Below are 22,812 nucleotides of genomic sequence, written 5' to 3' on the forward strand. Positions count from 1 at the left end.
ACATTTGACAGAGTAATTCAGATGCTAATGGATTAAGGAATAATAATAATAATAATAATAATCATCATCATCATCATCATCGTTTAACGTCTGCTTTCCATGCTGGCATGGGTTGGGCGATTTGACTGAGGACTGGCAAACCAGATGGCTGCACCAGACTCCAGTCTGATCTGGCAGTGTTTCTACAGCTGGATGCCCTTCCTAACGCCAACCACTCCGAGAGTGTAGTGGGTGCATTTTACATGCCACCTGCACGGGGGCCAGTCAGGCGGTACTGGCAATGACCTGGCTCGAATTTTTTACACATGCCAACGGCATAGGTGCCAGTAAGGTGATACTGGTAACGATCATGCTCCAATGGTGCCTCCTACATGCCACAATAATAATGATAATAATAATAATAATAATAATAATAATAATAATAAATGTCCTGATGCAGTACCAGGCAGTGGCTCTCATGGCTTCTGATCTTAACTGATTGGAAGTGTTATCATGTACATTGTTTTGTCTTGGTATAAAAGATGGGCTACAGCAAATATTCTGCTCAATACCACAGATTTGCTTGTCAGTTGTTTGACCTTAACCAGTTGAGCATGTCCCTTAGTGGCTGACGATATGTGCATCTCTGATCATGAGCAGAAGTAGTGGGGGAGCATCATAGCCGTGTGTTGAGAGGGACACTTTGGGGTTTGAATAATTTACCTCTGGAAACATGGGTGTTTCGTTCAGCATCCTTAAACAACCCTAATTCAGGGACCTTTTGAGCAGGATGGGCTACTCAACCTGAAGAAAATTCTAACTGGGCCCCACCTGCAAGGTCATGTGCTGTTTATCTTAATATGAGATCACCATGTCGTGCACATATGGTTGTGATGCATGTGCCTGGTGTACCCTTATCAGACGGGTAGTCATGATGGGTATATTGGGCTGTGCATATTTGTACCCCAGTGTCACTTTGATGGCATGAACTGCTCTCTCACTCAATAATAATAATAATAATAATGATAATAAAATTAATAATGAAAATAACAATGATATATTTTATTTATTTCTTTTTCTATACACAAACTTAACTTTTCAGTATGTTCCAGGTTGAATCTTCTGCCAGAGATGGTAAGTGTGGGCCCAGAAGTGCTATGCCAGTAGGTTTAGCAGCAGAACGGTGTAGATATCTGTTATGCAAAAAAAACACAAAAGAAAAGAAAAATATTTAACATATTTAACAAAATTTAACAAATAAGTGCAGAAGTGGCTGTGTGGTAGGTAGCTTGCTTACCAACCACATGGTTCCGGGTTCAGTCCCACCGCGTGGCCCCTTGAGCAAGTGTCTTCTACTATAGCCTCGGGCCGACCAAAGCCTTGTGAGTGGATTTGGTAGATGGAAACTGAAAGAAGCCTGTCATATGTATATTATGTGTGTGTATATGTTTGTGTGTATATGTTTGTCTCCACCAACATCACTTGACAACCGATGCTGGTGTGTTTACGTCTCTGTAACTTAGCAGTTCAGCAAGTGAGACCGGTAGAATAAGTACTAGGCTTTCAAAGAATAACTCCTGGGGTCGATTTGCTCGACTAAAGGCGGTGCTCCAGCATGGCCACAGTCAAATGAGAGAAACAAATTAAAAGAATTAAAAGAAAAGAAAAAAGAACAAATTGATAATTAAATAAAGGAGTAGCAATTTCTATTTCTGAAACAGAAAAAAAATACAACAAAAATATTTTGGTCAAAGCCCCTTAAGCAGGAGTGTGAGAGGGAGCAGGAGAGAGAGGGGGTGGCATAATCCCAAGGGATGGGGGCAGAAATATAAATGGGATAGTCAAGTGAAAGAGAAGAGAGATGGTCACAAGTGCCAGGGCATACCCTTCAGGTAAACACACACACACACACACACAGATTTATATTTTATTTAGGGCGCAATGGCCCAGTGGTTAGGGCAGCGGACTCATGGTCGGCGGATCGCGGTTTCGATTCCCAGACCGGGCGTTGTGTGTGTTTATTGAGCAAAAACACCTAAAGTGCCACAAGGCTCCAGCAGGGGGTGGTGTCGACCCCTGTTGTACTCTTTCGCTCCAACTTTCTCTCACTCTTTCTTCCTGTTTCTTGTCCCCGACTTCCTACGCAACCGCTGAGCCTGGATGCGCATTCATCCATCCGTCGATGCTCTCGGTGTCCGGGGTTGACCTGCTTTCTCTTCTGCGGGTCTTACGAATAGCAAAGGACCACATTTCGGACTTCTCCCACTACAGACACGGGACAAAGACTGCTTCGCTCAACAAACAAACAAGTAGCAACGACAGGTGAGATTACAGGTGTAAAATGTATGAAACATGTACTCACTCATTAGCGACCTGAACTAAATCTTCTTTGGTGGTTGCAAATATTCGGTCTCTGTTTGCCTGTCGTAATGCATCGGTTAAATCATGAAGGTAATACGCGAGTCCTTTGGAACTGGGTGGAACTGGTTTATCAATCTGCAAACAGAACAAAGAAGAACGTTGCTATTATTATTATTATTACTGAGAATTCAGTGTAGATGGGTAGGACAGGTTGTTCAAATAAAAAATGACCATATTCCAATAATTTGTTTTGTATGGCCAAACAGAAGGTCGCCCTACGATCCAATGTAAGCACAGCAGATCGCAGGACGACCTGCTGAGCTTGAGGAGACCTATGGAGTCAAGTACATCAACATCAAAATAAATATCAAATGGAAATTGCAGTTGCGATCCCCGTGCCAGTGGCATGTAAAAAGCACCATCCGAACGTGGACGATGCCAGCCCCGCCCTGACTGGCTTCCATGCCAGTAGCATGTAAAAAGCACCAACTGATCATGGCCGTTTGCCAGCCTCCTCAGGCCCCTGTGCTGGTGGCACATAAAAAGTACCCACTACACTCACAGAGTGGTTGGCGTTAGGAAGGGCATCCAGCTGTAGAAACACTGCCAGATCAGACTGGGCCTGATGCAGCCTCCTGGCTTCCCAGACCTTGGTCAAACTGTCAAACCCATACTAGCATGGAAAACGGATGTTAAATGATGATGATGATGAACAAGGGGAGGGATATCTATTTCTTTACTGCCCACAAGGGGCTAAGCATAGAGGGGACAAACAAGGACAGACAAAGAGATTAAGTCGATTACATTGACACCAATGCGAAACTGGTACTTAACCACGCACCCATGGCTCTACATTTAACAATATTTCAATCTGTCTCACTCACAACTGACCTGGGGCTAAACAGCAGCAGCAGCTATAAGAACAAGGGCAACAACAATTATAGCAACCACAAGGCATTACTGACCTGTTGAAAGCAAGAAATTTTGGCTTCGTTAACATGTTCGTCTGTAAACTGACCGCTCACGGCCCACTCTATGGCCCGGTCAAATACGTCCAACGTTTGTAAGGAGTTTGGGTCGCTGAAACAGAAAAAGAGAACATATTATATTAGGGGTGGGGACTTTTCGGTAGGCAGGTAAGTGGGTGGGTGGGTATGAAGGAAGGAAGGAGGGAGGGAGGAGGAGAGGAGGAGGAGGCGGAGGAGGAGGCGGAGGAGAGGTGGAGGAGGAGGGAGAGGAGAGGTGGAGGAGGAGGGAGAGGAGAGGTGGAGAAAGAGGGAGAAGAGGACGAGAGGTGGAGGCAGAGGGAGAGGAGAGGCGGAGGAGGAGGGAGATGAGGGGGAGGAGGAGAGGTGGGGGGATATGAGAGGGACAAATAAGAGAAAGTAATTTTGGATGGCGGATAATGACAGTAACAGTAGGGGGATGATGGTGGTGATGGCAGCAGTGGTGGTGGTGGTGGTGGTGGTGGCGGTAGTACAGATAGTGGTGTCATAGTGAAGGCGCAGTTGTAAGGTCATGAGTTCAATTCCCAGTAGTCGTATGCTGTGTCCTTGAGCAAGACACTTTATTTCACGTTGCTCCCATCCATGAGTTGTACCTGTAATTAAAAGGGGCCAGCCTACTATATCATGCTGAATCTCCCTGAGAACTACATCAAGGGTCCACGCGTCTGTGGAGTACTCAGCCACTTGCATGTTAATTTCACGAGCAGGCCGTTCCATGAAATCAAGGGGTACATTTGTCTTCATAATCGATGACGTGCCAATAATGGGAGGGCGGAGGGGCCGTTCATGATGGTGGAGTTGGTGGTAATGGTTATTGGTGGTGGGGGTAAGACGGTAGGGGTGGAAACTGGTAGCGATGGCAACAATGGTAAAATGGTAACGATAGTAGTAGTAGTAGCAGTGATGATGATGATGATGATAAAGATGATGATGGAGGTGGTGATGGTGATAGTGATGATGATTATGATGCTTAATGTTGATGGCAGTGGTGATGATGATGATGATGATAAAGATGATGATGATGGTGATGATGTTGATGATGATGATCATGGTGATGATGATGATGATGATGAATATGATGATGATGGTGATGATGTTGATTACATAGAATAAAAACTCACCGATATGAAAAGAAGTTGAAAGTGTTGTCACCGCTTAAGGCGCCACTTCCATAGGCTCCACCTTTCTCTCTACAAAAGAAATCAAAACAGCAAATGTATATACATATATATATATATATATATAGCACCTGTGTCGGTGGCACATAAAAACACCATCCGAAGACCCGGCAAGACTAGTCAGGCCATAACCCATCGCCCTTACCTGGGACGTAGTCAGTCCACCTGTGCATACCTTCCTTCTTGTGACACTTGTGAAGACCTGTTGAGACAAGTGATCAAATCAAATCAAAACAAATCAAAATAGATGAACATCAATGGAATTTGTATCTTTGTGGTACCAGTGCCGGTGGCACGTGGCACACAAGAAAACCATCCGAACGTGGCCGTAGCCAGTACCGCATCGACTGGCCTCCGTGCTGTGGGCACGTAACAAACACCATCCGATCGTGGCCGTTTGCCAGCCTCATCTGGCACCTGTGTCGGTGGCACATAAAAACACCATCCGAGCGTGGCCGTCTGCCAGCCTCGTCTGGCACCTGTGTCGGTGGCACATAAAAAACACCATCCGAGCGTGGCCGTTTGCCAGCCTCGTCTGGCACCTGTGTCAGTGGCACATAAAATCACCCACTACACTCTCGGAGTGGTTGGCATTAGGAAGGGCATCCAGCTGTAGAAACACTGCCAGATCTGACTGGACTGGTGCAGCTTTCGGGCTCCCCAGACCCCAGTTGAACCGTCCAACCCATGCTAGCATGGAAAGCGGACGTTAAATGATGATGATATACATACACCACATACGCACACACACACATATATATATATATATATATATATATATATATATATATATATAAAATAATAAATGCGCCCTTTTAAAGCCTAGCCAGGCTCATGGGCCCGGTTTCCCAGTTTCTATGGCGTATATGTTCCCCAGCTGGACGGGGTGCCAGTCCATCGCAGGGTTACTCATTTTTGCCAGCTGAGTGGACTGCAGCAATGTGAAAATGAAGTGTTTTGCTCCAGAACACAACGCGTTGCCCGGTCCAGGAATCGAAACCACAACCTTACGATAATGATGCACTAAGCCATGCGCCTCCATATATATATATATACATGCATACATACATACATATATATACACTTTACTCTTTTACTCTCTTTTACTCATTTCAGTCATTTGACTGCGGCCATGCTGGAGCACTGCCTTTAGTCGAGCAAATCGACCCCAGGACTTGTTCTTTGTAAGCTCAGTACTTATTCATTGGTCTCTTTTGCCGAACCGCTAAGTAACGGGGACGTAAACACACCAGCATCTGTTGTCAAGCAATGCTAGGGGGACAAACACAGACACACAAAGACACACACATACACATATATATATATATACATATATACGACGGGCTTCTTTCAGTTTCCGTCTACCAAATCCACTCACAAGGCATTGGTCGGCCTGGGGCTATAGCAGAAGACACTTGCCCAAGATGCCACGCAGTGGGACTGAACCTGGAACCATGTGGTTGGTTAGCAAGCTACTTACCACACAGCCACTCCTGCGCCTATATATATATATATATATATATATTATATATATATATATATTATATATATATATATATATATATATATATACATACATACATATATATACACACACACACACATGCAAAATGAAATATTTTACAAACCTGATTTCTCTGTGCAAAAATTTGGATGAGAGGATTTTGGCAAGGATCGTTAATCTATAAATAAAGAAAATAAAAAAAATATTGTTGAAAAGATACATATGAAAAACACATATTTTAATTATATATTTTACAATTTTTAAGCTCTCTTCAATATTTTTATAAAAGCCACTTAAACTGAGAATGTGACCTAATCTAAAAAAGGTGTTTTGAGCTTAAGAGAGCTTTTCAAGCTGAAAGTGAGGTTATCTGAGAAAATGGTTTGAGCTGAGAAAATAATTTTAGCTGAGAAAGTGTCTTGAGTAAAGAAATTGATTTGAGATGAGATAATAGTTTCAGATGAGAAAGTGATCTGAGCTGAGAAAGTGTTTTGAATAAAGAAAATGATTTGAGTTCAGAAAAGGATTTGAGCTGAGAAAGTACTTTGAGCAGAGAAAAGGATTTGGGCTGAGAAAAGAATTTGAGCAGAGAAAAGGATTTGAGCTGAGAAAAGAATTTGAGCAGAGAAAAGGATTTGAGCTGAGAAAGTACTTTGAGTAAAGAAAATGATTTGAGCTGAGAAAAGGATTTGAGCAGAGAAAAGGATTTGAGCTGAGAAAAGAATTTGAGCAGAGAAAAGGATTTGAGCAGAGAAAAGGATTTGAGCTGAGAAAAGGATTTGAGCTGAGAAAAGGATTTGAGCAGAGAAAAGGATTTGAGCTGAGAAAAGAATTTGAGCAGAGAAAAGGATTTGAGCAGAGAAAAGGATTTGAGCTGAGAAAAGAATTTGAGCAGAGAAAAGGATTTGAGCTGAGAAAGTACTTTGAGTAAAGAAAATGATTTGAGCTGAGAAAAGGATTTGAGCAGAGAAAAGGATTTGAGCTGAGAACAGAATTTGAGCAGAGAAAAGGATTTGAGCTGAGAAAAGAATTTGAGCAGAGAAAAGGATTTGAGCTGAGAAAAGAATTTGAGCAGAGAAAAGGATTTGAGCTGAGAAAAGAATTTGAGCAGAGAAAAGGATTTGAGCTGAGAAAAGAATTTGAGCAGAGAAAAGGATTTGAGCTGAGAAAGTACTTTGAGTAAAGAAAATGATTTGAGCTGAGAAAAGAATTTGAGCAGAGAAAAGGATTTGAGCTGAGAAAAGAATTTGAGCAGAGAAAAGGATTTGAGCTGAGAAAGTACTTTGATTAAAGAAAATGATTTGAGCTAAGAAATTAAATTTATTTTTGCTTCATGTATTTGTGAATAATAGAATCCTTATAGATTTCTATGGGTTCAATCATTGGTTTAACTGTTTGAAATGAGAAAGCAGCTGGAGATTAAAGATGTTGACTGAAGTGTAGAAGGAAAGAGGAAATGATGGAAGTGAAGAAAAAGAAGGAAAGAAAGGATAGAAAGAAGAGAAGAAGATTGAAGCAGACGAATATACACAAGATAGAAAAAGAGAGAAAAGATGAAGAAGGAAAATAAAATGGAAGGAAGAAGGAAAGAAAAAAAGAAAGAATACGGACAGAGCAGGGGACAAAGAATGCAAAGAGAATGAAGGAAGGAAAGAAAAGAGGGAAGTAAGGAAAGAGGAATGTAAGGAAAGAAGAAAGAGAAGAAAGAAAGAAGCGACAAAGAATGCTGGAGAAGCAGTGGTAGCAGATGACCCCCCCCCCATGGTAATCTTCTGTTCCCCTCCCCTCCTCCAGCCCTGCCTACCTTGAACTGTCAGGATGTGTGTACCGAACACTTGGCACCGACATGGAGACGTAATTCACCGTGAACGGTAACTCGATGTGGGTCTGTTTTGAGTGAGGTTGGAATTTGGAATCCTGCAAGAAACAAAAGAATGAAGACATTAGGAAGATCTTGGAACCAACACGGAGATAGTCAGGGTACTTACCAACCATATTTACTGGTGTATATATATATGTATATATATATATATATATTATATATATATATATATATATGTATATATATATATATGTGTGTGTGTGTGTGTGTGTGTGTGTGTGTGTGTGTGTATATGTATATGTATATATATGTATGTACGAGGGGCGTTCAATAAGTAATGCCCCTGACTCACTTCCCATAGAAGTAGAGCAACGAAACTTGGCACAGTTATTAGTCTTTTTCTACATAGGAACCACCCAGAGTTACCCATTTCTTCCATCGTTTGATGCAGCGCTGGAGACCGTTTTTGTAGAAGACCCCAGCTTGGTCCGCCAACCACAACGTGACTTTAGAAATCAAGGCTGCATCATCTGGGAAACGCTTTCCTTTCAAAAACAACTTCATGGCTGGGAAGAGGTGAAAATCAGAGGGTGCAAGGTCAGGAGAGTAGGGGGATAGGGGAGGAGTTAATAGCAGCACGCCTGTGCTTCTGATCTGGCGACACACGAGTTGTGGACCGGAGCGTTGTCCTGCAGGAGGAGGATGCCTTTGCTGAGCTAGCCCCACCTCTTGATTTTGATAGCTTCTCTTAATTTCCTCAAAAGTGAAGCATAATAGGCTCCTGTAATTGTGGTACCCTTTGCCAGGAAATCTGTCATCACTACTCCGTCCTGGTCCCAGAAGACTGTGAGCATGACCTTGCCAGCGGAGGGCTGCACCTTTGCCTTCTTTAGAGGAGGTGAGTCACGGTGCATCCACTGCATTGACTGGGCTTTGGTCTCTGAATCATCGTGATGGACCCAGGTTTCATCCTGTGTAATCAGTCTTTTGAAAAATCTTGACTCATCTTCTTGGCACATCTCCAAATTCATCCTCGAGCACTCAACGCATTCTTGCTTCTGGAAAGGTATGAGCAACCTGGGAATCCATCTGGCAGACACCTTTTGCATATGCAAATGGTCATGAATGATAGTTTCCACAGACCCGGTACTAATCTTGACCTCATGGGCTATTTGGTGAATAGTTATGCATCGATCTTCCAAAATGGCAGCCTAAACTTGATGGACAGATGCCTCATCAATGGCAGAAGGGGGTGACCAGATCTGGGAGCTGTTTCCACAGAGTTCCGACCATGTTTGAATTCACGATGCCAGCGTTTTACAAGGTCATATGATGGGGCATCATCACCATAAGTTACTTTCATTTCATCAAAAGTCTCCCGTTCAAATACAAAAACCAGATCACTGCTCGACACTCAACAGGCTCCATTTCACACTTGACTTAGTTCAAACACCTGTAAATCAGAAACCACAATTAGCTCAGAGCTGTAATTTGTCACTTAATCTATAGAGATATAAATAATTGCACATGCAAAATTTCAGCTAGATCGAACAACTGCAAGTGGGTCAGAGACATTACTTATTGAACATCCCTCGTATATAATAACAAAGGGTAAAATTAATTAATTAAGAAGTAATCAGTAATTTCACCAAGTAGAATTCGGCATGAAAAAGGACCATTTCATGGTAAGCTTAAGTAATACTTTATAATTAGGGTTCAGCAAAGATTTGCTTCGCCACATACCGAAGTTTAGAAATAGCAGCCAAAAAATCTTAGCTATTTTTCTGGGAGTCCCTTTTTAAAGTAGAAGAAATAGCAAAGGTTTTTTGGCTGCTATTTCTAAACTTCGGTATGTGGTAAAGCAAATCTTTGCTGAACCCTAATTATAAGTATGTATGTATATATATGTGTATATATATATATATATATATATATAATATATATATATATATATATATATATGTATACTTACATATAAGAGAATATATGTATATAATATATATATGTATATATATCTATATATATATATATGTTTATATATATATATATATATATATAAACATATATATAGATGCCCTTTGGCAAATAAATTACTCTCTCAAATGTAATGCTTATTAATTCATATTGTTTTGGATTAACCATGGATTATCTTGGAGGGTCAAGAATTCAATGGTTTGATAGTTTATTATCAGAATGGCATTGTAGGGTAGGTGTGAGAGTGGATGGGGAGAGGAAAGAGAAGGGAGAGAGGAGTAGATGGCAGATGGGAGAGGGGGATGAGAAAAGGAGGAAAGGGAAGAGTGGGGGGAGTGGGAAGAGGAGGGAAAGAAAGAGAGGGTAAAAAATAGAGGGGGGAAGAGACCGATATACTTACATTGACAAGAACTCTTTCTGTAGAGAATTCCTGCGACAAAGGCTGCAAGAATGTGTCTAGTTTGTGGACAGTGGATTCCATTGCTTCTTCAGTGGCATTCACAGAAACACTGCAAGTAAGAATAAGAAAATAACTCCAAAATTAAGGCTTTTAGATACTCAAACATTAAACTATGTAAAACCATTTTTATTCTTATTTTTTTGTTGTCTTTGGTCAGAAAGCGTTATTTCCTATTTGCTTCTGTCAAAAAAATCAAAGAAAATCACAACTGTTCCCTTCAAACTTTACTTTTCTGACCTGGACATCAATGTTTTGAAACTGACCTATTTTCCATTACATTTCCCACAGATTCAGTGCTGAGTTGCTGAAGCAGAAATATCGTTATAACAAATATTCTGCTCAATACCACAGATTTATTAATTGTCTTTAGTCAATGAATGTTATTTCCTATTTACTTCTATCTAGAAATCAAAGGAAATAACGACTATTCCATTCAAACTTTGCTTTTCTGATTTGGACGTGAATGTTTTGAAACTGACTAATTTCCCATTACATTTCCCAGATTCAGCTCTGAGTTGCTAAAGCAGAAATATCGTTATAACAATATTCTGCTCAATACCACAGATTTATTAATTGTCTTTAGTCAATGAATGTTATTTCCTATTTACTTCTATCTAGAAATCAAAGGAAATAACGACTATTCCATTCAAACTTTGCTTTTCTGATTTGGACGTGAATGTTTTGAAACTGACTAATTTCCCATTACATTTCCCAGATTCAGCTCTGAGTTGCTAAAGCAGAAATATCGTTATAACAAATATTCTGCTCAATACAACAGCTATACTCGTCAGTTGCATGACCATAACCAGTTGAGCATGTCCCTTAGTGGCTGACAATATGAGTATCATTGATGATGAGCAGAAGTAGTTGGGGAGCTTCATAGCCATGTGTTGAGAGGAATTCTTTGGGGTTTGAATGAATGAAAAAAAAGCAAAGTTTGAAGGAAACATTAACCATTTTTCATACATCCTAGTACAGGTGTTTTGCTGTAGAGCTGAAGGAGATAAAAGGAAAGGTAGTGATGGGGGTGCAAGAGCAAACTCTCAAGGTACAAGAACAAGGTACAAGAACAAGAAGGTGAGCATGAAAGAGAATATGGACAGAAGACCACCAGAAGAGATGAAAGAGTTTGTGTGTGTGTTTTATCTATTATTTGTTTCAGCTATAGTAACCATACCAAAGTAGACATTGGGACATGATACAGTCCTTGGACACATCAGGTCAGTGGTCAAACTATCCAATCCATGCCAGCATGGAACATAAATGTTAAAAGATAATGATGATGATGATTGTTGACGGGTAAAGGTGATTTCACTGCATCCATTCTGTGGGTTGGGAGACGTCTGGCAGGTCGGGAGCGGAAGTCCACTTTTCCCAGATCCGAAGGACAAGGAGAGGGTCATTAGCCAGAGCGTCTGGTGGGGGTTGGCATTTGCGGCAGGCGATGGATCCGTGGACAGTCGTAGATGACACGCTCCGCCGTCTCCTCTCCCACTCCACACTTTCTTATTTCTTTACTACCCACAAGGGGCTAGACATAGAGGGGACAAACAAGGACAGACAAGCGGATTAAGTCGATTATATCGACTCCAGTGCGTAACTGGTACTTATTTAATCAACCCCGCAAGGATGAAAGGCAAAGTCGACCTCGGTGGAATTTGAACTCAGGTTCTGTCTATGGCTTGGTTGATCTTGTAGAGCCAGTACTTGAGGTCCGGGTGATGACCACTTCTAAGTCGGCTGAGTGTTACCTGCTGCTGCCTGGCTAGAGATGAATCAGCGGTTCTGCTCACTTTCTCTCCATGGTCGCCGTAGATCCTCTTGACTCTTTCGTGTTTGAAGGGAGGTGGTTTAAGTGCCCGGTGGGTCGCTGCTTTCACTGCGTCGTAGTGGTGGTGGTGGGCTGTTGACTGGTCTCCTTCCGTGCCGCCGGCTTTGGCCTTCTCGTCTGCCAAGTCGTTGCCGGGGATCCGCAATGGCTAGGGCACCAGGTGATGGTTATCTGGCAACCGTTGTCATTGAGGTTTGAAAGGATGATGATGAGAGGGAGAGATAGATATAGAGAGAGAGGGAGAATGAGAGAGAAAGAGAGAGGGAGAGATAGAGAGAGAGAGAGGTAGAAAGAGAGAGAGAGAGTGAGGGAGAGAGAGACACCTGTAATTAGCAGATGGATTCTAAAGACAAGAAATGTAAAAGATGTCCTTTCAATAGATTCAGATGAAAAAACAAATAATAATTACCGAACATTTTTGAAGTTTAAGACATGGCCAGCTATTTGCTCCAGCTTAGCCACAACCTCATCAACATCGTCAAGCTCAGCCAGTGTCTTCATCATGTTCACCTGTATTAAAGTACAGCAAAGGAGTACAATTAGTAAAAACAAAAACAAAAAAGAAAAGCAAATGAGAGAACGTAAACAAAGAAAAAACTAGAAAAACATTCATATTTTTCTTGGGTGGGTCATTATGCTAATAATGAACACACACACTGGTTCTATTTCACTTCCTTTATTATTAGCAATCAACTAATTAATCATTTAACCAATTAACAAATCATTAATTTGATTAATTATTCAGTCAATCAATCAGCTAGATTTGTCCTTTCTTTGCCACTCATATTTAATCACATTTGTGGTGGCATTATGGTGGTGGTAATGGGAAGGGCCTCTGGCTACAGAATATCAGCCCCTACAAAATCCGTTCCAAACCCAAGTGAGCATGGACAAGGGGACATTAAAACAATGACGATGATAACGGTGCATACAGGCACAGAACAAATACTGCAAAGCAATCTACCTGCCATCCTAGGAACTTGACCAGGGTTTGAGTGACATGGCTAAAAATCAGGAATTTTAGTCCTTAACCCTTTAGCATACAGACTACTCTATCAAATATAATTCTTATTTATTCACTACGAGTGAGATCGTGGGCAAGTGTACCATATGAGCGAGATCGTGGCCAGAGCAACAAGCTGGCCTCCATGCCGACGGCACGTTAAAAACACCATTCGAGCGCGATCGTTTCCTGCGTCGCCTTACTGGCACTTGTGCTGGTGGCACGTGAAAAAACATTCGAGCGAGGTTGTTGCCAGTGCCACTGGACTGGCTCCAGTGCAGGTGGCACATAAAAAGCACCATTTGAGCATGGCTGTTGCCAGTACCGCCTGACTACCTCTCGTGCCAGTGGCACGTAAAAGCACTCACTACACTCTCGGGGTGGTTGGTGTTAGGAAGGGCATCCAGCTGTAGAAACTCTGCCAGATCAGAGATTTATTATGACACAAAATTTGACAAGACTGGCCCTTTGAAATACAGGTGCTGCTCACTCATGGTGGAGGCGTAATGGCCCAGTGATTAGGGCAGCGGACTCGCGGTCGGAGGATCGCAGTTTCGATTCCCAGACCGGGTGTTGTGTGTGTTTATTGAGTGAAAACACCTAAAGCGCCAGCAGGGGGTGGTGGCAACCCCTGTTGTACTCTTTCGCCTCAACTTTCTCTCACTCTGTCTCTTCCTGTTTCTTGAGTAACGCTGCAATGGACTGGCGTCCCGCCCAGCTGGGGGGGGGGGGGGGCACAGATATGCCACAGAAACCGGGAAACTGGGCCCATCAGCCTGGCTAGGCTTGAAAAGGGTGCATAAATAAATAATCACTCTTGCCAGCTGAGTGAACTGGAGCAACATGAAATAAAGTGTCTTGCTCAAGAACACAGTGCATGGCCAGGAATTGAACTGCTGATGTTATCATCATAAGCCAAATATCCTAACCACCCGGCTACAGGCCTTCACTAGCGACTATATAAAACAATCCATGAAGAATAAGCTCTGGCACACATGGGGCAAATATTCTTCCTGCCCGTAAGAATCAGTCCATGCAGTTCAATCCTGCTCCTTGGATTTGGAGGTCAAACCATTGTGGGTCAACGGGCTAAGACAGCTGCACTGACCAACAAGCTGCAGGTTTTACATTGGAGTGACGATCTAGGTGAGCTGCTTAATGGGGCTGAAGGGCTCCACCCACCCTGGTGTTGTTGGAAGGGCATCAAAAGGGGATGCCAGACATCATGAGGGGGATCAACTCCTTGATTTACTGTCAAGGGTGATTCTGCCAGCCTTTTCCCTTCCCAAGGCACTCACAAAGCATTGAGGGTTTGTGTGCTCATTGTTTCTTCCTGCTAAGCATTTCACCCAGCATGCTAATGATTCTGCCAGCTTGCCACCTAATAATAATGATGATGATGATGATGACGATGATGAAAAAAAAACAAAAAATCATGCCTCCTCATTGATATGACTGTCCCAATCGATATAAACGTATCTGTCAAGACCTACCAAAAACTGAGCAAATATAAAGATCTGGAAATAGAAATTAGCAGAATGTGGAAGCTGAAGACTAAAACAATACCTGTTGTCATAGGTGCCCTGGGAATGATAGCAAAAGGGGCTGATTGCTACCTAACTCAGATACCAGGAAACCCCAAAATGGCAGAAATTCAAAAGATAGTGCTCATGGGAACTGTCCATATCCTTCGCAAAATACTTTCTATGTAATCTCAAGTTTCAAAACAAACATAATTTTCGTATGGTTTTTTGGACATTCACTAGTACAACACTAAGTACAAAACCAAATATATGGCACCCTAGGCATAACACCAACATGAACTTCCAACTTGTTGTCTCTTGAGGTCTCTGAGTGAGACTTGGACCCAACTTGTACAAATATAAAGCAAAAGTCAAACAGAATAATAATAATAATAACAATAATAATAATAATAATCCTTTCTACTAGGGGCACAAGGCCTGAAATTGTGAAGAAGGGGACTAGTTGATTACATTGGCCCCAGAGTTTCATTGGTACTTAATTTGCTAATTACCCTTTAGCTGGGACCCTAAAAGATGCTACTACACCTAGTCGAGGTAGACTTAGGAACAACAGTGGTTTAGAGGTGATTCTACCCTCGCTCTTCAAAACCAGGGTCCCACAAACCGATGCCGTTAAAAGTCATACCCAGGACTAACAACTAATTTAGCTAAGCAGGTGAAACAGGTATGTGGACTGAGTGACTTACCTGAGTTACTCCAGAGAAAAGTTCCTTCCACTGGGCCGAAGGAGAAAGAGTTGAGGACGCCTGGCCCATGGCGTACATGTGACCACTGCTGGGGAGACTGGAAGCCATGTCAGAGGCAATCATTCGAATCAGGGTCTTGAGTCGGTCCTTATCAGAGAAATTTGGTCTAGAGGAAGATGGAGAAGGAGAAACTATTTGAGACTGTTCCTGGTTCTATGAAAAATATTTCATGTTTTTAAAATCATCATCATCATCATCATCATCGTTCAACGTCCGCTTTCCATGCTAGCATGGGTTGGACGGTTTGACTGAGGGCTGGCGAACCCGGATGGCTGCACCAGACTCCAATCTTGATCTGGCAGAGTTTCTAAAACTGGATGCCCTTCCTAACGCCAACCACTCTGAGAGTGGGTGCTTTTTATGTGCCACCGGCATGGGGTTCAGTCAGTCGCTGGACTGCCTCCTGTGCAGGTGGCACATAAAAAACACCATTTCAAGCGTGGCCATTGCCAGTACCACCAGACTGGCCCTCGTGCTGGTGGCACATAAAAAGCACCCACTGCACTCTCTGAGCGGTTGGCGTTAAGAAGGGCATCCAGCTGTAGAAACTCTGCCCAGATCAAGATTAGAGTCTAGTGCAGTCATCTGGTTCGCCAGACCTCAATCAAATCATCCAACCCATGCCAGCATGGAAAGCAGACGTTAAATGATGATGATGATGTTCACTCCAGATTAATAATGACAAAGATAGTTTCCTAAATCCATTATTATTTTCAAAACTAATCAAAACAAAAACTGAATTTCTACAGAAATATGGTAACGAAAAGGCTTAATTCTTTTAATATCAGTCTGTCCAAGACAGCCTAGAGTTTTATGATGCCAATATGTTGTTCTAAGGGTTTTGTACACTTACCTGGAAATAACATTCTGCCAGAGATCTAGCGTTTTGTCAAAATTTCTTTCAAGGCTGTGAGAACTCAATCTTATACACTAAAAGAAAAGGGGGGGAAAAATAGAGAAAAGGTTGAAGGATTATTTCTTCATATTAGGAATGGTTGTGTGTTTGCAAAGTCTACTTCCTAAACATATGGTTCCAAGTTCAGCCCCACTGCATGGCACCATGGGGCAATTGGCTTCTAATATAGCCCTGGGCCAGTGGATTTGGTAGGCACAAACTAAAAGAAGTTTGTCATATATATATATATACAAGCAAACCCGCCACCCCCACTGGGGTCAATTCATTTGACCAAAAATTCTTCAAGATGGTGCCCCAGCATGGTCGCAGTCTCATGACTGGAACAAGTGAAAAGTAAACAAGATGATGGGCTTCTTACAGTTTTCACTTAGCAAAACCAATCACAAGGCTTTGGTTGACCTAAGCGCTATAGCAGAAAGCACTTACCCAAGGTGTCACATTTTTACACCAAAGATGGGCCCAGCCCATGCTAGTAGGGTAATAAGAGCACCATTCGAGCGTGATCGTTACCAGTGTCGCCTTACTGGCACTCGAGCCCTGTGCTAGTAGGGTGCCAAGAGCACCATCCGAGCGTGATCATTGCCAGAGCAGCTAACTGGCTTCTGTGCCAGTGGCACGTAAAAGACACCATTCGAGCGTGATCATTACTAGCGTCACCTTACTGGCACCTGTGCCGGTGGCATGTGTAAAAGATTCGAGTGAGGTCGTTGCCAGTACCGCCTGACTGGCCCCCATGCTGGTGGCACGTAAAAGCACCCACTTCACTCTCGGAGTGGTTGGCATTAGGAAGGGCATCCAGCTGTAGAAACTCTGCCAGATCAAGATTGGAGCCTGGTGAAGCCATCTGGTTTGCCAGCCCTCAGTCAAATCGTCCAACCCATGCTAGCATGGAAAGCGGATGTTAAACGATGATGATGATTATGATGATGATGATGATGTCATTTGAGTTAGGGTCACAAGCCTAAGCAACACAATAAAAAATAGGGCAGAGGTGTGAGAGATGTGAAGGTAACATAAAGATTTGGGTTTGCAAAATAAGGGACTCACCTGTTCGTAAGAATTTGATTCCGTATGATGGTTACTCATGAATATGGAACATCCAAGACCTCCGGTGTAAAGATCGATCAGTTGTGATAATTCCTTGTAATTCCAAATACCAGCACCCATCCTAAACAGAAAAGATAGATCTTATGTTAATAAATAAATACATCAGAATATAGGAGCAAGCAGGACTGTGTGGTAAGAAGCTTGCTTCCCGACCACATGGTTTTGGGTTCTGTCCCACTGTGTGGCACCTTGGGCAAGTGTATTCTACTATTGTCTCATGCTGACCAAAGCCTTGTGAGCAAAGCTGGTTAGCTTTCATCCTTTCGGGGTCGATTAAATAAGTACCAGTTAATCACATAGGTTGATGTAATGGACTTAATCACCTTGTCGGTCCTTGTTTGTCCCCTCTATGTTTAGCCCCCTGTGGGCAATAAAGAAATAAATATTTCCAAGCTATCTTCTGACTTTCACAATTTTTCTAAGGCGGCGAGCTGGCAGAAACGTTAGCACGCCAGGCGAAAACCTTAGCGGTATTTCATCTGCTGTTACGTTCTGAGTTCAAATTCGGCCAAGGTCGACTTAGCCTTTCATCCTTTTGGGGTGAATAAATTAAGTACCAGTTACGCACTGGGGTCGATGTAATCGACTTAATCCATTTGCCTGGCCTTGTTTGTCCCCTCTGTGTTTAGCCCCTTGTGGGTAGTAAAGAAATGGGTATTTCGTCTGCCATTACGTTCTGAGTTCAAATTCCGCCGAGGTCGACTTTGCCTTTCATCCTTTCGGGGTCAATAAATTAAGTACCAGTTACGCACTGGGGTCAATATAGTCGACTTAATCCATTTGTCTGTCTTTGATTGTCCCCTCTGTGTGTAGCCCCTTGTGGGCAATAAAGAAATAGGAAACTGAAAGAAGCCTGTCGAGTGTATATGCAAGCGTGTGTCTTTGTATTTGTGTTCATCCTCCACCACCACCACCACTTGACAACCGGTGTTGGTGTTTTCACATCACAATAACTTAGCGATTCAGCAAAAGAAACTGATAGAATAAATACCATGCTTTACAAAAAGACAAAAAAAAAAACAAGTACTGGGGTTGCTCCATTCAATTAAGATTCTCCAGGTCAGTGCCCCAGTATGGCCACAGTCTAATGATTGAAACAAGTGTGGTTGTGTAGCAAGAAACTCACTTCCCAATCATGATGATGATGATGATGATGATGCTGATGAAAATAAACAGCAGATTGCATCTGAACGTGGCCGTTGCCAGCGCCGCCCCGATGGGCCTCTGTGCCGGTGGCACGTAAAAAGCACCATCCAATCGTGACCGTTTGCCAGCCTTGCCTGGCCTCCGTGCCGTTGTCACGTAAAAAGCACCAGCTGACCGTGGCTGTTTGCCAGCCTCGTCTGGCACGTAAAAAGCACCATCTGAACGTGGCCGATGCCAGCGCCACCTCGACTGGCTTCTGTGCCGGTGGCACGTTAAAAGCACCAACCGATCGTGGCCAATGCCAGACTCCCCTGGCACGTAAGAAGCACCCACTACACTCACGGAGTTGTTGGCGTTAGGAAGGGCATCCAGCTGTAGAAACACTGCCAGAACAGACTGGAGCCTGGTGCAGCCTCCTGGCTTCCCAGACCCCAGTCGAACTGTCCAACCCATGCTAGCATGGAAAGCGGACACTAAATGATGATGATGATGATGATGTTATACAGCTGACTAACACACTTGAAGAAGGTGCTCCAGCATGGTCACCAGCATAAAAGGGGAAACGGAAAAGAAAAGAAAAGGAACAAAATGGAAACTCACTTTGTAAGGATATCAGTGAACAGAGGTAGATATGGTTTCAGGTCGTCAGGTAGATGTGAGGTGTCGGCTAGGAGGTTCAGGTAGGTGATCTCGTTAGTTGGTTGCGCACAGCAGTAAATAGGGACACCACTGGCTGTTTAATGAAGAAATTAGCATTAAGTCAATTTAGGGACACAAATAAGAAACAATGAAACAAGATATGAGGGGCCGCTGAAAAATTTCTGGTTTTAAAGGTATCGAGAAAAGGGCCTGGTTGGAGGCCCCACCTTCTGAGTTCTTTTACAGGGTTTAGAAAAACTGAATGACTGCTCCAATAAGTGTGTGAATCTGAGAGGGGAATATCTCTTATATAAAATCCATTCTGTCTGTCTCTGTGTGTCTTCTAGGATCTCAGGCATCCTCCATCCGATTGCGCACAAATTTGATATGTAAATACCGACGGTATCAGGGCGTGTATAAGTCTTGAAAAAATTACAAAAATTGATTCCAGGTGAGAATGCGATCGATAAAGCCATTTTTGTCCTGCTTTTCTTCCGTCAACCTGTACATAACTGCACCTTCCATTTTTTGTTGTTTTTGTACTGCTTAAAGGCACGTTTCTCTCCTGCCAAGCTTACTATTTAAACCATGTTTGTGTTCCCCCAGTCAACAGCCTTATCATTACTGGTACTTTAAACTCTTCGGTTGCATATTTGTGTGAATAAAATCGTTTTTCTTTGGAATAGAAAAGAAGTCTATCTTTATTTCTTCTTTTGCTGGTGTCTCAAATTTAGGTTAAATCAGTGTTTCTCAAAGGGGAGGCCTATGGGACGGTCGGACATGTTGTTTTGGGAAAATTTGGTTTAAATGTTTGACAACTCAGCACTGTCCATTGGACGGGGGGGGGGGTCTGCTCGTGTTGAATAAAATCATAATTAACTGGTCCTCTTGTATTTTCTTTTACCCAAAACCAGGAACTATTTAACAACCACTCATAAAATGAGAGAAGGGGTTACGACTTTGAAGGAGATTACAGTTCTGTACTTCTATGAAATCAATAAATATCTCTTCTGAAAAAGTCTCAAACATTTTGGAATGCATCTTGCGTATAACCCTAATCAAGAATATGGTACCCTGGTACTTACATGCATGGTGAATTGTTGTTGGTACCCTGACTATGTCACGCTCGATATCTGCGACATGAATTGTTGGAAGACAAGAGAGATCCTCAGTACACATCTGTTTCTCCAGCAACTCCAGACCTAAGGAATCGGTAACAAACAAAAAAACAATGTAAAGTAAAAGCAATTTAATCCTTTAGTATTCAAACAGGTCAAATATTCCTCCTCCTCCTCCTGAAAGAACCCCTTATTTATAGGGTCCCTGTATGACACCTACCCCTTTTATGTAGCTGCATCTTGTCTTCCTCGCTCAATGTCGATCTAATCGCAGAGAGACGTGTGTTCTCCTCTTCCTGAAGTTTCTTGTCGTAATCCTCATCAGGTCGCATCACCAAAGTCAGCTTGTGTGGATTGTCCTAACGGAACATGGATAGAAACGGTAAATCATCACTCTCATCAACATTATCAGTATTATCAACATAATCAACATTATCAGTATTATCAGCATTATCAATGTTATCATCATTATCAGTATTATCAACATTATCAGTATTTTCAGCATTATCAACATTATCGTTCAACATTTACTTCCAGCAGGACAAGTGAGACCATAACCCGTGGCCTTTACCAGGGATGTAGCCAGCCCACTTATGCATACCTTTCCTTCAAACTCTGTTTGCGAAGACCTGTTGGGGCAAGTGAAATCGAAATTGAACCAAATTCGATGACTGGCACCCGTACCAGTGGAGTGCTAACAGCTCTATCCAAGTGGGATCACTGCCAGAGCAGCTGTCTGGCTTCCATGATGGTGGCACGTAAAAAGCACCATTTGAGCGTGATCGTTACCAGTGCTGCCTTACTGGCATGTGTAAAAACATTTGAGCGAGGTTGTTGCCAGTGCCGCTGGACCAATTCCTGTGCAGGTGGCACATAAAAAGCACCATTTCAAGCGTGGCTGTTGCCAGTACCACCTGACTGGCCCTCATGCCAATGGCACGAAAAAGCACCCACTACACTCTCGGAGTGGCTGGTGTTAGGAAGGGCATCAAGCTGTAGAAACTCTACCAGATCAGATTGGAGCCTGGCTTATAAACACCTTCAACACTGCAATTGTTTTCGTTCCAGCACACAATCTCAGATCAGGTCACTTGCTATGCAAGTACATCTCCATAATTTATAATTATTCTTTTAGCCCTCAGTCAAATCGTCCAACCCATGCCAGCATGGAAAGCGGACGTTAAACGATGATGCTGATGGTTTTCCAAGTTTATTGATACAGATTTTCTACAGCTGGATGCCTTTCCTGTCACCAACCCTCATCTCCTTCCAAGCAATGTAATATTTCCATTGGTCAAGCAAGTTTTTCCATGGAAGACAGGAAAGGAACAACCATCAGACTAATGAATTAATGAGATTAATAACATATAGTGACATGTGTGTAACAAACTGAGGTTAATGACAGACTAAGGACATATTATAAGGGTTGAGAGCTCAAACCGCACCCTAAGTTACCAAATCAAAACCCCCTAAAGGGACTTACTTTGAAATACTGTTTGACTTTGTCCTGCAAATATTTGGGGTTGGCTTTCAGTTCTTTGGTGAATTCCTGCAGTCTGTTATTGATGCTGATGCCATCGACAGGGTTACCATCATGATTCCACAGACAAGAAACACCCTGGCAAAAAAACAAAAGACAAACATGAAAATACAAGGAAGTGAAGTGGAGAAGATACGAGGAACATTCTGGAAGTTTTGAGACGTTTTTAAGAGAGACGGTTCTAACCGTCATAGATTATTCTAATCTATATCTATAAAACAGTCCTTGGACGAAAATTGTATGGACATTTTGCTTTGACGGTGAATGGTGGCCAAACCAAGGCTAGGATCAAGCTGAAAATTGGCAGGGATGCTAAATGAGTGGTGAGGATGAGACCTGTGACAGTTAAAATTCGCAAGCTATAAAGAAGTGGTTGCTATGGCAAAAAGAGTGATTTTTTATCGATTCAAGGGGGCCCAGAACCCCTCTAAGGTTTGTGCGATTGGCTTTTAATGCCCAGCGGCATGCACTGCAGGCTGTTGTGCTTAATAAACATACATTATATCACGAAATTCCGGCTACTAGGAAAAGATTTTTCATTGTGAGAAACGAGTGCTTTTTGCCTTCATTTTCTTTGTAATCTGTTTATAAAAGTGAAAGGATTTCGTCAATTTATTTCTGCTGTCCACTTATGACAGTGATTCAGTTGACAAGGAAAACTATACGTGATGAATATCCAATACCAAACTATCTTAATCTACATATTGAAACTGAATTAAACTTTGGCAAGCTTACCTTTACCTATTCTGAGTTACTTGAAATTTGCCTTTTGAAGTTAAATGATATCACAAACATATTTTAATTAGCCTAAAGTTTATTTATTCTTTTAGGAGAGACAGTTACAACTGCCCTAGAATATTGTAATTTTAATATACAGTAATATAGGTGTAGGAGTGGCTGTGTGGTAAGTAGCTTGCTTACCAACCAGATGGTTCCA

At 42.4% G+C, this 22,812-nt stretch overlaps 1 protein-coding gene across 1 annotated transcript; it reads right to left on the minus strand.

Moving 5' to 3' along the window:
• Positions 1 to 1,020: 1,020 nt before the first annotated feature.
• LOC115231393 (presequence protease, mitochondrial) lies at positions 1,021 to 22,067 on the minus strand. The gene is made up of 15 exons (XM_029801429.2): positions 21,819 to 22,067; positions 20,556 to 20,694; positions 20,303 to 20,419; positions 19,179 to 19,311; positions 17,373 to 17,493; positions 16,263 to 16,339; positions 15,350 to 15,515; positions 12,526 to 12,626; positions 10,226 to 10,334; positions 7,834 to 7,946; positions 6,154 to 6,207; positions 4,469 to 4,537; positions 3,306 to 3,420; positions 2,342 to 2,475; positions 1,021 to 1,172 (listed from the first exon to the last, which is right to left on the minus strand). Exons 1-15 carry the CDS (start codon positions 22,065 to 22,067, stop codon positions 1,070 to 1,072), a joined length of 1,800 nt encoding a protein of 599 aa, XP_029657289.2. The 3' UTR covers positions 1,021 to 1,069.
• Positions 22,068 to 22,812: the final 745 nt, after the last annotated feature.

This window comes from Octopus sinensis, unplaced genomic scaffold (genome assembly GCF_006345805.1).
Source record: "Octopus sinensis unplaced genomic scaffold, ASM634580v1 Contig18402, whole genome shotgun sequence".
Classification (NCBI taxonomy): Eukaryota; Metazoa; Mollusca; class Cephalopoda; order Octopoda; family Octopodidae; genus Octopus; species Octopus sinensis.